The 15,100-nt window shown below is 41.8% G+C and overlaps 1 protein-coding gene across 8 annotated transcripts in view; it reads left to right on the plus strand.

Moving 5' to 3' along the window:
• Positions 1-15,100, plus strand: part of MARK3 (microtubule affinity regulating kinase 3) — a 97,554-nt gene that overhangs the window by 37,436 nt on the left and 45,018 nt on the right. For 7 of the 8 annotated variants that reach the window (XM_049899565.1, XM_049899567.1, XM_049899566.1 and 4 more), the window contains one exon: positions 4,626-4,679. In XM_049899565.1, coding sequence (XP_049755522.1) covers positions 4,626-4,679 — 54 coding nt within the window. Of the gene's footprint in view, positions 1-4,625; positions 4,680-5,943; positions 6,021-15,100 lie in introns of all 8 variants that reach the window. The other variant, XM_049899571.1, reaches the window with a different exon arrangement.

Raw genomic sequence — 15,100 nt, forward strand, 5'->3', positions numbered from 1 at the left:
CTGTTTATATATCCAAGAGTGGTACACTAAAATGCAAATGGAGTGCTCTCTGTACCTGGGGGAGTAGGAGGGTGGATGGCCCAGTGCCTGGCTTAGCCTTTTGTGGTTGGGAGGAAAGTTGGCCGTGACACTGGGTCCTTCCAAGTGCACGGGGTTGTTTTTTCTGGACAGTCAAGTTTTTCCTGGAGTGTACCTTTCTTCCAGCACACTCAGGGCTCAGCTTCCTCTGCCCTGCCACGTGTGTCACTACACCTGCATCAGATTTTTATCACCCAGAAATTGTTGACAGTCACTTGTCATTCTGTCCTTATTCCTAAATTGGGCTGTCAGGTGGGAGAATAGATAAATGTGTAATCAGTCTGCCATCGTTAGCCAAATGTCTTCAATATGATCGTGAAAAACTGTTTATCTTGTTATTTTTATTCAAATTATATATTACACAGTTTAAAAAGTTGAGGCTGTTAAAAAAAATATCGTAGTCCTCTATACCCCCCACCCATTTCCTAATCTCCCAGGGCAACTACTTTTAGTCTTTTAAACTGATGTTTTTGGTTTCACTTTCATATCTTTAAAAATATGCTTCTATTCTGGCTTATTTATTTCTCAGGTTTTTAGGCATTGTCAATTGACTTTTCATTATTCTTTAAGTCATAAACTTTTTTTGTGTGCTTTCAGTGAGAGTTTACAAATTAAGTCAGTCTCTCATACAAAAATTTATATACGTCTTGCTGTATACTCCTAGTAGCGCTCTCCCTAACGAGACAGCACACTCCTTTCTCTCCATTCTCTTTTCGTGTCCATTCAGCCAGCTTCTGACCCCCTCTGCCCTCTCATCTCCCCTCCAGACAGGAGCTGCCCACATAGTCTCATGTGTCTACTTGAGCGAAGAAGCTCACTCCCCACCAGTACCATTTTCTGTCTTACAGTCCAGTCCAACCCCTGTCTGAAGAGTTGACTTTGGAATGGTTCCTGTCTTGGGTTAACAGAAGGTCTGGGGACTAAGACCTCCCAGGTCCTAGTCCTAGTGCAACCATTAAGTCTGGTCTTTTTACAAGAATTTGAAGTCAGTCATCATCCATTTTTTAAAAAATAAACTTATTTTTCTTGAAATATAGCACACGTACAGAAAAAGTGCCCAAATCCTGAGTGTAAAGCTTGATATATTACCATAAAGTAAACACGTTTGCATTACAGTGACCCAGGGCAAAAATATACTGTGACCAGCGCCCCAGGAAGTCTCCGTTGTACCTCCTCCTAGTCACTTCCTCCCTTCTCCCCAAGGCACCAGCTGTATTGAGACCATAGGTTCCTTTTGCCTGTTTTTTAAAAGTCTACTAATGGAATCCTACCAAAAAAAAAAAAACAAATCCAGTGCTGTCAAGTCGATTCCGACTCATAGCGACCCTACAGTGTATGTTATTTCGTGTCTGACTTCTTCCCTCCACTTCAGGCTGTGACATTCTTCCATGTTGTGTGTTGTGACATTTTTATTTGAAGTTTTATTTTGTCTCCAGCTGTGTTCAAATCCACCAGGCACTCCTTGGGAACCCTACGGGGGAGTTCTGCTCTGTCGTATAGGGTTGCTATGAGTCAGAATCGACTCGACAACAACAGGTTTTTTGGTATGTGTGTGTGTGGGAATTTGGCTTAGCCTCCTTTCTACCAGTGCCTTCCTTTAAAGGACTTGGAATCTTTTTTGCCTACTCCTTTAGTGGCTGTGGATGCTTTAACGCTGTGAGGAGCAGGGCGTTGGGGTCTTTTGATCGCTAGTGAAAGTGAAAGAGAGTGGCAGATAAGACCTTTTCTCCAGTGGTGTGGGCTGTGGATCTGTTGGGACCTTTCTGTTGAGGCATGTTGGGGGAAGTCCTTCTCAGGTATGTGCTGTCTTTATTCTGTAACTTTCCACTTTGCTTCTGGCGTCAGGGTGAGTAAGTAGAATTTCCCAGGACTAGGGCCAGTGGCAGGGACTCTGCTCTTTCTCCTCTCCTAGTGAGCCCCCTTGGTTTTTGCCATGCCCCGACAGCTACACAGGGACGAGTGGGTGATCTTCTTTCCAGTGTCCACCTTGCCAAAACACCTCACAGTGCAGCTGCGTTTTGCCTCCTCTTTTGGTGACCTCAGGCCTGTGTTCTTTCTGAACTCTCCTCCAGGCTCCACCTCTGAGCAGGGTTATTTTGGTGGCTGAGTCACCCCAGCAGGGAGCTGGAGGGAAGAGGGACTTAGGATCTGTCCTCTCGGCCTTCATTGCCACACACATTCTTGTCACGTGAAATAACATTTCACTCTGGGGACACTGTTAGCTTTTGACAAAATGACGGCTTTCTGCAGTTTAAACTGAATGCATCCTATTGATTTTCGCTCCAGGCGGTACTCGGACAGCAGTCCCTAAAGATGAACCATCTAAGATCAGGATCGCATTGGGGTCTTTAGTACAGGAGGGCTAGGGTGGTGGCGTTAGTTGCCGTGGGGTTGATTCCAGCTCCTGAGTAGGAGGATGTTGGGCATAACCTGAAGAGGGTGGGGGTCAAGAGTCCAGTCCTGAGCGTGGAAACCAGGTCTGAGCACAGAGAGAGGATGGGGAGCTGGAAAGGCAGCATCCTGGAGAGATTTGCCCTGAAGAGGAGGAGGAAGGCAGAGTGGTGGCCAGGAAAGGGCAGTGAATTTGAGAGATTTCTTTGAAAATTGGGAAACCCAAGTATACCGCATAAAATTGCTTATGAAAGTGAAGACGCACCTATTAAAGCACCAGAAATCCTGTTTCTTCACTCTCTCTCTGATGTCTCCAGCGTATTGGTGTCCAAGGCCTCAGCTCAACTCTCCAAGCATTTACTAAGCGCCTCGGTGTCCAGGCAGTGAGCTCGGGCTGTAGAGATGAATAAGGCGTCTTCCCCCCAGCTGAGGTATGCAGAAGGTAGTCAGACTTTTGCAGCCAGCGTTTTCTCTAGCTTCGTTTACTGTAGTTTCTGTTGAGACTTTTATTTTCCAAATACAGAATTAAAAACCTGACTTCGCTTTCTCAAGCACTCTCACTCACTCTCTGCTCCTCCCCCATTTCTGCCTTGCTTCCTCCCCTCCAGGGGTGTGTTTTCTTTTACTTCAGGATCAGTCCTTCTGTAACTGCTCGCAGGTTAATAGGTTCATAGGAAACAGTCGAATCGGGGAGACGAAAACTTTAGACCAAGTTAATCGGTTTTGTTCATTTTAAATAATGTTACATGCACAGTGCAACAGTTCTGAAGATGTGCTATGGGGACCCCTGGAAGTTTTCTGAGGCTGTTTCAGGGGTCTGTGAAGTCCATACTCTTTTTATAATGCTGTTAAAACATGACTTTTTTCACTCTCTCTCACAAGTGTCTGGCGGAGTTTTCCAGAGGCTAGATAACCTTTGATATTACAACAGTGACTGCAGAAGCACTTAGGAGAATTTTATAAAAATATGCCATATTTACGTTAACTTGTAATGGGCTTATTGTTATTTTGAAATGAATTGTTAAATTTGTAATTTCTCAGTTTTCATTTCTAATTCAGTAAATATTGATAGATATAACCAACATAAGCCGGAGTTCTTTGGGGGACATCAATGAGAGCATAAAGGAGACAAAAAGACCCCGAGAACCATTACACAGAGAATCTCCAAGAGCTTTCCCCAGACTTTGGCCACAGACCCTTTCTTCGGGGACATTTCACTGGCCTGTGTCCACCGGATGCACAACAGGAAACCCTGCAGGCTGGGCTCACTGTTGATCAAGTTAATTTACATCCCCTGCTTCACGGCAGAGCCTCGCACATTTATGCTCCCTTTCATCCCTGTCATCACTCCCATATCCCCCATCATGGATGGCCTTAGCCCCTGGAAATCCCTTGTATGACATGGCAGGTGACAGCCGACCAGGCGAGGAGGTCAGTACCAGTCCCCTTATTAAATATTAGTAAAGCCGATTTTTTATTTAAGATGAGAAATGCACATCAGTAGCTCTGACGCATTCCTTCTTCCTGTGCCCAGGGGCCTGTTTTGTGTCCTCACCCCTCTTTGGACAGAGACGACTAGGTGCCTCGCTAGTTGCTTCTGTGCACACCTCCCTGGACTCCTGCAGGTCACTCTGGCACCATTCGCTTTCCTTCTTAAACCGCCTGAAGGGCTTTAGTAATTTTTAAAACATAAAACTTTTTAGTTTTCAGATTCAGTACCAACTTATTTGTTCATACACTTACCAAGCTCCTATATATGCAGGACACTCAAAGAGGCATTCTGGGCCACATATGCCTGCCCTCAGATATGAGAGACAGCGAAAATTAAAGCATCAGTAAATAGCGAAGAAGAAATTTGCTATATTGCCATGTGTTTTAGAATGTTTTCATTGTATAATCCCTTATTTATTACTTGGTTTGGAGAGCATTCCTTTGTTTATAAGCAACTTGAATATGAAATTTTATAGCACCCTTATTTGTATAAAGCCCCTACTTTCAATGAGAAAATACTGCTTATTGTAACTACCTGAGCTTTAGATGTTTGGTTTGATTTGGTTGCTTGCTTTTAATAGTGCCTGGGTATTTACAAAACCGGTTCATCTGTAATTACCAAATTCTTTGAATCCATAAATATTTATTAATCTTTTTTTCCCTAGGTCGCAATAAAAATAATTGACAAAACTCAGCTGAATCCAACAAGTCTACAAAAGGTAAGCTTGGTTCAGTATCCAGTATTTTAAAAATGATTCTCAGTGCTAATTGGCATCTGATTTGTCCTTTAAATACCCAACCGTTACTTTTATTACGTTTAATGAAGGAGCCCCGGTGGCGCAGTGACTAAGCGTTTGTCTGCGGTTCGAACCCACCAGCGGCTCTGCCGGAGAGAGTTGTGGCGGTCTGCTCCTGTGGAGATGACAGCCTTGGAGAAGCCCTGTGGGGTGGTTCTACTCTGTCCTGTAGGGTCGTTCTGAATCGACTCAATGGCAATGGGTTATTATGTTTAGTGCAGTAAAGCTTCCTATTCTTCAAGTGAATGCAACTTAAATATGGTATTGTATTAAAAAGTGGGGAGTCCCTGGGTGGTGCAAACAGTTAAGTGCTCTAAAAGGTCAGTTTCAACCCACGTAGAGGCACCTTGGAAGACAGGCCTGCTTCCGAAAGGTCACAGCCTTGAGAACCCAATGGAGCACCATTCTACTCTGACACACATGGGGTCACCATGAGTTGGAATCGACTTGATGGCAACTAACAACATTAAATAACAACATTAAAAACTGGTTCATTAGCCCAAGACAGGAACCATTCCCAAAGCCCTCTTCAGACAGGGATTGGACTGGACTATAAGTTAGAAAATGATACTGGTGAGGAGTGAGCTTCTTGGATCAAATAGACACATGGGATTGTGTGGGCAGCTTCTGTCTGGACAGGAGATAGGAGGGCAGAGGCAGACAGAAGCTGGCTGAATAGACACAGAAATAGAGGGTGGAGAGAAGGAGCGTGCTGTCTCATTGCGGGAGAGCAGCTAGGAGTACATAGCAAGGTGTATATAAATTTTTGTATGAGAGACTGACTTGATTTGTAAACTTTCACTTAAAGCACAATAAAAATTCCAAAAAAAAAAAGGGTGGTTCAGTTTTTTCCTTCAGGTGAAGACAGTGGTTTTAAATGTTCCCAGTAGCACAAACTGAAGGTGGTACTTTTCAATTTAACATTCCGAATATCCACTAGAGGGGTTTGTTAAACAAAACAACAGAAAATATTTTTACACCGCTGGTGTTATGCAGATTTGCATGTCTTTGATAGCTGGCACTGAGGTCTGTGAGGTCAGCGCTTTGGCTGTGTTAAACGCCTACCCAACCCTGGCCAGTTTCGGAATGAAGGTTAATTAATATAAAGGAGAATGTAAAAGTAGAAACGAATACGAGTCGAGAGACATGCTGAAGCACTATTGCTCTTTGTTTCATCTGACTTCAGAATTTCTCGGCCCTGGTGCATTTTGGACTCACCTGGGCACAGCGTAGTGGTCCAGTGCTACAGCTGCTTACCAAAAGGTCAGTAGTTCAAATCCACCAGGCACTCCTTGGAAACTTTGTGGGGCGGTTCTACTCTGTCCTGTAGGGTCGCTATGAGTCAGAATTGACTCAACGCCAGTAGGCTTGGTTTTTGGGTTTTGGGCACTTTTGAAAATCCCGATGCCTGAACCGCAGTAGAGACTGACTTGCTCAAGGAGGGCCTGGCCCAGATGTGACCTCTGTAACAAGACCCTGCTGGCACTCTGGTGTTACAGAGCTCTTTACCTAGCCTCACTGGGCCTCCAGATCCCCTTCCTTCTGGCATTCTGGTGTTACAGAGCTCTTTACGTAGCCTAATTGGGCCTCCAGATCCCCTCCCTTCTGGCACTCTGGTGTTACAGAGCTCTTTACTTAGCCTCATTGGGCCTCCAGATCTAGCTTGTGGTACTTGTGGGTACAGAAGCCTTGACCTGCAGGCAGGAAGTCTGAACTACAGCCCTGGCTCTGCCACTTAGACAATACCTAAGTTGACCTTTTCTGGGCCTCGGGTTTCATGCCTGTGAAATGGAGACAATTTCATCTTCTCAGGGTGGATGTGAGCATTAAAGAAATAATGCATATAAAAGAGCTTGTAAGCAGAAAAGCAGTGCACAGCTATATGATAAGTGGAATGCCCGGTGTGCTTTCCTAGAGAGAGGTGGGTATTTTCCACTTACAGTAATTTTGAGGCCTTGTCACTGTTAGTGTGAGGAGGGGGTTGCAAGATAATATTTACATTGCACTAAAAATGGTATTTAAATAAGTGGTTCTTTGTGACCTGCAGCCCATAGTGGTCCTCCAGGGTTCTCGAAATGACCCCGGGACAGATCTAAAAATTCAAGTCCTTTGTTTTGAAGAATAAATTATCCCCATTTTTCCTTAAACTTTGATTTCTTCATATATCTGCAGACTTGGTACTAATAAGTAAATTAGGGGTCACTAAAATTTGGTATTTGTAGATAAAATGAACATATAAAGAAGCTTATTGAGGACTCTAATTCAGTATTCTGTGATGCTTCGCATCGTCTGTTGTTCACGTGTTCCTGTTCCTGCAGATCGCTGAGATCCTCCCGGCTTCCCAGGAGGAGCTTTGTTACAGTGTTGTCTTGAGTTGCTTTTAAGTGGTAGCCCTTTTTTCCTTCTTTCCTCCCTCCTTTCTTTCTTCATTATTTTTGGTTATAATATGTAATTGCTACTGTTCTTTTATTGTTGTTATTATTAAAAATCACTGTCACATAATTATTGACTTGGTATATGATGGATTGTTTGGTTAGCTGGCTAGTGTGAATTTCACCAGCGTTAATTTTGGCTTATCATAACCTAACAGTAAAGATTCGTATATAGTATACTTTACATACAAATCATCTACAAAACACTGACGATAAAGCCAGATCTGTCTGAGTTAAATAACTTGACAGGTATAATATTTTCAGATTACGGCACATTGTTTAAAATTGTGTGTATAAATTCATATTCTTATAACGTAAATAAGAAACAGACTATATACATTTCTCTCATTCTTTTTCACTTGAGCTCCCTTTCCATGGGACGTGGCAGCAGGGTGGCGTGTACATGGAGTCTTTTGCTGCGCCCCTTTGGAGTAGTAGTTCTTGCTGTCTTCCTCAGCACCACTCATAGCTGTGCCAGCTTGCGTCAGGAACAGCTCTCATTAATGTGGTGACTGAAATCCCTGGTTCGTCGGCACTGCCTTAGATGTTAGCATCCGCTTTAAGGAGCTTTCTGGTGTCGACGATACACAGTCTTTCTGTTCTCTGGCCACCAAAAATGGACTGGCTCATTCAGGTAGCGTTTGAACGCAGAAGTCAATATGGTGTCGATTTCAGAATGTTCACAGTATTCAGGCTTGCACATCAAGTCGGACACATATACTAAGTATGTATAAGTAAACCTGCATATTTGCAAAATGAAGCTATTTTTACAGACAGGTCTCTTTTCATTTTTCCTTTTTCAGCCGTTGAGTAAATCTACTGTTTTTGTACTTTTCATCCTGTAAATGCTATTCCTGGTACACTGTTCTATTCATCAATGTCTTTTAGATGAGCCTTTAAAAAGAACCCTAATGTTGCCTTCCTATACTGGATTTGAAAGCAGCAGGGATAACAAAAATGTTAGCCTTCTCATTGGTTTTACAAAGTCATTTTTTAGTTTTGATTTGGCTGTCTATATACCTTGTAACCTTGCTGCGTCTCGTTTTATTAGATCTGAGTCTGTCATTAAGAAGCAAGTCATGACTCACTGTCTAAAATGTGTGTACCTATTCAGAAATACTAGGCTTTATTGGAACATGCCAGTACACTCAGTGTAAGCCATCCAGAGCTACTGATGTTTGCCAGTCTTGGGAGCAGACTGACAACGTAAAGAGGGAGGATGAGTGACATCAGAAGCACCGTGAAGCCAGATGGCGTGAGTTCAAATCCAGGCTGCACCCTTGCCTAGCTGTGTGCTTTTGAACAAGTCACTTAACTTCCCTGTGTCTGTGCTTCCCCCTCTGTAAGTGGAAATAATGACAGTACCTCACTGGCTTGTAGTGAGAGTTAAGTAAGTTAGCATCTGAAAGCGTAGAATAGTGCCTGGTGCACAGTAAGGACTCTCTGAGCGTTTGCCATTATTGTGTGCTCTGTGGAATAGTAGTTGCTTGTTTGCTTCTTTTTGGGGTATGGAGAGTGTTTTTTGTTTGTTTAAAATTTTCCCGCATAGGAAATAAGTCAGTCTTAAGAATTGAGTGGTAGATTTTGGCTAGTTCTTTTGTAGGACTGAATTGCAGTACACTGATTCTGTAATAATAACTACCTATATTTGAGCATTTAGTATATGCTAGGCACTGTCCTAAGTGGTTTTAGCTGTATTGACTCATTTAATCTTTACAGCTTCATGAGGTAGCTTCTGTAATTCAGGAAGATGAAGTAACCTGCCCCAAGTCCTCTAACTGAAAAACGATGGTATGTGGGCAGGCATCCAGTGCTAGGTGTAGTCAGCATTGACTCATCCATTAAATAAAGAACTCCAGGTGAAAACGTGTCTGTCACAGGTGGGACGATTGAGAACTTGTAGTAAGCAGCATGGCAGGGTTGCTATTTTACATTAGCTCCATAGGAATTCATATCATTATTAGATACTAGAACGAAGAATTTTTCACATTGGGTAGTCTAGTCGGTATCTTTTCATCTTCATACTCTGTTAGGTGGGTATTATTTTCCAGTGAGGAAACAGACTGAGAGGTTGATGTAGTCAAATGCTGTAGTTAGTTAGAGATGGAGCAAAGATGTGAATCTTAGTCTGATTCCAAAATACGGGCTCTTTACTCCATTATGCTGTTTTGGGTTTTCTTCATCTTCCCTTCTCCAGAGTAAATACCCGCAGCCACTTTGGCCATCCACAGGAGTCACCCTCCATGTCCCAGAACCCAGTGCCATCGAGTCGATTCCGACTCATAGCGACCCTACAGGACAGAGTAGAACTGCCCCATAGAGTTTCCAAGGAGCGCCTGGCGGATTCGAACTGCCAACGCTTTGGTTAGCAACCGTAGCACTTAACTACTACGCCACCAGGATTTCCCACCCTCCAGGTAGGCCTGGTTTATTCCATACTTGAAATTGATTTTTTTTTTCCTTACCTGAATTTGTTTGATTCCTGCTAAATTAGCTTTCTGCCATAATTCCAGTCTCTGGAGATATTTTTGAATAATGAGTCTTCGGTATTAGCAGTCACTTGTAGTTAGGTACTGTCTAAATTAGATAAGGATGTCATCTAGTTAAAATATTCACCAAGACAGAGACAAAGCCCTTCAGTAAAGAAATCTGTCCTTCTGAGTTGATGATGCTGACCCAGTAATAAGCATTTTTTTTTGTAAGATTGAGCTATTGTTCTTGAGTCCAGACTTTTAGTAAGGAAAGGGAAATCCCTGTGTTTTTAAAAATTTAATCAAATTTACTAAAGGGAAAAAAATGAACAGTTAAGTATGTATAAAATACACAGTAGACTCTGAGTGTACGGAAGTATTGACTGTAGCTTTGTTTTTATCGGGGTCTCTGTGGGGAATCCCGCTTAGCCCTACCTGAGCCTGTGTTCTTTCTACAGCTGGTGCTTGTCTTGGAGCCACTGTTGGTGCTTAGAGCTCTGTAGCAGTGGTGGTCTGCTTTTTTGTATTGCAGAGAATCCTAGCCGGGGGACAAATCGGAGAACTCTGTCGTTTAAGGCAGAGAGAACCATTTGGTGCTGTTCACGTGGTCTACAGTGTAAAACGTTCACTGCTACCATCACTGGGCTGTCTGGGCCTCCATAAACCAGTAGTTGTTGGCCATGGCTCTACATCACAGTGTTCTGTGGAGGTTCTGGTTTAGTGGGTCTAGGATAGGGCATAGTGATTCCAAGGGCCCAGCCCAAGTCAGAATGGCTCCTAAGTCCTTTTCCTTTCCCCTCAGAGTTTTTAATTTGTCTTTTTCTCTTCCCAAAGTTAATCTGTTTTAAAGATGGCCCCTTCCCCAAGTGTCCTGAGCCTGAGACGGTTTCTACTGCTACTGCTGACTAGTCACCTCTCTCTGTTCTCACTTCCTGGAAGTCTTTTCCCAGAGATGTCTTGATCTCTTCCTGTAAAGGTCACAGCCTAGGAAACCCTTTGGAGCAGTTCTCCCCTGCCCTGTAGGGTTGCTAGGAGTCGGAATCGATTTGACGCCACACAACAACAAAGACTTTTTCCTTCTCATTGGGCGACATACAAGACATTTGAGATTCTTTTTTTCCCTGAACACCTCTGCTCACTTTTTTCTTTCTTATTCCTCTTTCACCTCCTTGTCTTGTATTGATTTTTTAGCAGACTAACGATTCAGGCCATTAGCAAAAGTGGGAATTAGAGTCCTGTGATTTACACTCTAGACCTGCATTCAGATAAGTGTACTGAATCTGCTCCAGGAATACAAACAGGAGCAGCAAATGAAATCTAAGACAGGCCCGTCTTGACCATACATATTTAGATTATTGAGAATAAAAATAGGTATTTACTTATTTTTAGGTTTCAAAAGATAAAGAGAAGAAAATATAGCTTCAATGTTGCTGCTTTTTATAGGAAACTTTATTTACTGCCAGACTTACTTTTATTTTGGCAGGAAATAATGTAGCTTGTTATTTAAAGTAGATGGTGAATTTTAAATGAGAACATTAGAATTTATTTTTAATTGTTCCAATGATTTGTTATAATATTTTAGAAAAGTAGCAAAGGCCCAAATATCTTAAATGGCCTAAACATAAAGCAGAGCATGGACCCGTTTGTGGAAAGTCAAGAATTGGGTACAAATTAGACATTTGGGAGAGAATCATAGTAACAACAACAGCCAGAATCACAGTCGCATGTCCAGTGCTTGTCGTGCACCCGGTACTGTTCCAGACACTCCACCTGTCATGTCTCATTCAGTCGTAGTGTAACAGAGGGACAGGGAGGACAGGTCATTTCTTAGAATCACTCACTCAATGAATGCTGGAGCTAGGCAGAACCAGGTAGTAGCTCCAGAGGTCAGATTCTAAATAGGCGTGCACACTTTACCTACATCATTGTATGTAGTTTTCAGAGCAGCCCTGTGGAGCAGCTGTCTTTTAATCGATATTTTATGGATGCTGAAGCTCTCTGAGATTTCGTAGCTTACTCAGCCATCTGGGGAGTAAGTGACTAAACCCGCATTCGAACCTAAATCCATAACCTCACATAGCTTTCCTCACATCTGTCCTCTTGGAAGAACTCAGTCTCATCACCTTCCATCTGGGAGGGACTGCAAAGGAGCATACTCGAGTTTGCCGTGCAGGTAGTAGACACCCAGTGACATCTCTGGAATTCATTTTTTGGGGGTACCAAATTTATTATTTTTAACACTAAATTTACATTTCTTGGTATTGCCCTGATCTTAGAAATGCTGACCACCAGAATCTTGGGTTTTGGGGCGGGGGGAGGATTTCTTAATTTGCCTTTGAAATATTTGATTATAAAAATCCAAATTGCTGCTACTCCTATTTAAATATTTTAAAAACAGCTTAGTTTTTATTAATCAGCTAAACCTAAGCAATTTTTTAAAATTCAGTTTTAATTTTTATTAAATACTGATTATAATTTCCACCACGCGTCTATCAGTTTGTTGTACTGTGGTGGCTTGTGTGTTGCTGTGATACTGGAAATTTTGCCTCTGGTATATCAAATACCAGCAGGGCCATCCTTTACATAACCAAAAACCTAGTGCCGTCCTTTACATAGTTACAGTGTGAATACCTGTGTGGCATGAACACCTGTGTACCGTTTGGTTCGAGAGATAGATCATCGTCAATACCTTCGTATCATATATATCCTGTATCGATGTAGTCTCACGTATTGTGTCCTTCCCCAATCTGATCCTTCGCTTCCCGCCTACCAAGCAACCACTAACAAGAATTCTGTTTATTTTTTTCTTAAATGTCTTTATAATTTTTCCACATGTGGATACCTATCAGTACAGCGTAAAGTTTTTAAATGTTATATAAATGGAATCATATTGTATGTATTCTTCTGTAACATGGTTTCTTTTGCCCAAATTGTGTTCCACGTTGATATGTTTAGCTGTAATTCACGGTAACTACTATGTTCCTTTTCAGAATATATGGTATTCCATTGTATGAATATGCCACAACTTATTCATTCTTCAGAGACGTTTGGGTTGCTTTAGCTATTTGTATGATGAGTGTTGCTGTTATGAATTGTCCTGTGTGTCTCCTGATGCATGCGTGCAAGGGTTTCTTAAGGACACATACCCAGTAGTGGAATGCCTGGTTCACAGGTGTATATACATCCTCAAATTCGTTAGAGGCCAAATTGCTTCCGAGACAGTTGTCCTAATTTACATTTCCATCAGTAGCCTATAAGAAAGAGTGCATGTAATGTACCATCCTTATCAAAACTTGATTTTGCAATTCTTGCCAATCTGGTAGATAGAAAAATATCTCATTGTGGTCTTAATTTACATTCCCTGATTACTGATGAGGCAGCATATCTTTTCATGTTTTATTGTTTCTTTGAAGTTCCTGCTCAAGTCTTTTGTTCCATTTCTGGTGGTTTTTTTTTTGTTGTTGTTGTTAATCATTTTAGAGACTCATTGTAAATTCTGGATTCTATATGTGTTGCAGGTATCTTCTTCCAGTTGGTGGTATGTCTTTTTACTCTCTTGATGTTGTCCTTTGCTGAATAATAGAGGTTCTTAGTTTTAATGCAGTTGAATTTATCAGTCTTACCAGGTTCAGACTTTTTGTGTCTTCTTTAGGAAATTCTTTCGTAACCGGGGTCATGTAGGTGATTGTCTTATATTTTTTTTGTAGTTTTTATCATCTTTAATCCACCTGGCAACTGAGTGTGTTGTGAGGTAGGGGTCCAGTTTCATGGGTTTTCATGTGTGCAATCACTTGTTCCTAGCCTCTCCTTTCCGCACTGATCCGCAGTGCCAAGTCTACACACATGCACGCACGCAAACTTGTTCTTTTGTTCTTCAGAGTGTCTTGGTTAGTTTGGTTGACTTAATACCTCATATTTTTGGAAACCCAGGTGGCTGCTAACTAAAAAGTCAGCAGTTCGAACCCACCAGGCACTCCTCGGAAACCATGTGGGGCGGTTCTCCTCTTTCCTGTAGGGTCACTATGAGTCAGAATCGACTCCACGGCAACAGGTTTGGCTTTTTGCTTTTTAGCTGTATTTTTATATTGTCTTCAAAGGAGATTAGAGGATTGTTCTCTGGGAAGGTTGATTAACTTAAATGAACTTTTCTAGATACAGACATTTGGGTGTCTTTCAGATTAATTACTTAATCTCTGCCCATTCATCCTGTGGTCCAGCCTGTCACATGCGTAGCATTCAGTCTACTGTTTTAAGTAGGAAAGGACAGCCAAAAATCTTGAGATATCTGAAGATAATAAGAGACAAAAATAAAGGGGGTGCAGGGAGGAGTGGAGAAGGGAGCAAGGAAGAAAAACTGGAAAACAACATACTTTGAAAAAAATTATGATTGATGTTTTCAAAGATTTAATCAGAGAGAAAGACAATTATATTCATGAAAGAAGAACAAAATGCATTGGAAAAGGAGCAGGAGTAGATTATAGTATTAGAAATTCACTGAACGGATTGGAAAATAAAGTCAAGGAAATCTCTTAGAAAGCAGTACTAAAGTTCAAAGGGATGAAAATTGAGATATAAAGATGGGAGGACCTATCTAGGAGATCCAGTTTATGATAAAGGGAAGTTGTAAAGAGAATGAGGACAGGAACGAAAGTTATCAAAGACTAACAAGGTAATTTCCCAGAACTCTAGGACAGGAACTCCCAGATGGAAAGTCTCAGCAAATGCCCAGTATACTGAATGTCTGAAGCCCTACAATATGTCTGAACTGAATGCTAATGTACCATAGATATTTAATCTGTGGTACATTAAAATGTAAATCCATCAGAGTTAAGGAGAAGGAAGAAGAAGTGGGTCACAAAGGATTGTAACAGAATGACATGGTACTTATCAGCAATACTGGAAGCTAGAAGAAAATGGACCAAAGCTTTTGAAATTCTGAGAGAAAATTATTTCTAACCTAGAATTCATTGCCCTACCAAATTATCAGTCAGATTGTGTACCAGACTGGGTTTCAGGTGTACAGTAAACCAGCACATGAAAATGTATCATCACACCTCGAAAGATGCCTAGGAAAGACATGAACAGACAGCTATGATGTAAAACAAAGGAGATCTACTTTGTTAAGATTTTCAGAGAATCTGCCTGAGACTTGACGGATAAAAAGGACTGAAGACTAAGGAAGGAAAGAGCCGAGTATGTCCTAGTTCCTAGTAACTAAAAGGAGGAGAGTGGCTGGAGTGGAGGCAGAGGGGAAGCAGGGCTGCTGTGGCTGAGGTCAGGGCATTGTTCTAAGTGCAGTGTTCTCAGCTGTATCGGTATTGCATCCAACATGAAGCTCCTCTAGCTTAGCAGTTCTGGAAGTAATTGTAGATTGATATTATACCTAGAGATTCAACTGTAATGATTGGAAAACAATTTACATGTGAAGGTTTACCTTGAC

Source organism: Elephas maximus, chromosome 10, assembly GCF_024166365.1.
Source record: "Elephas maximus indicus isolate mEleMax1 chromosome 10, mEleMax1 primary haplotype, whole genome shotgun sequence".
NCBI classification, from domain to species: Eukaryota; Metazoa; Chordata; class Mammalia; order Proboscidea; family Elephantidae; genus Elephas; species Elephas maximus.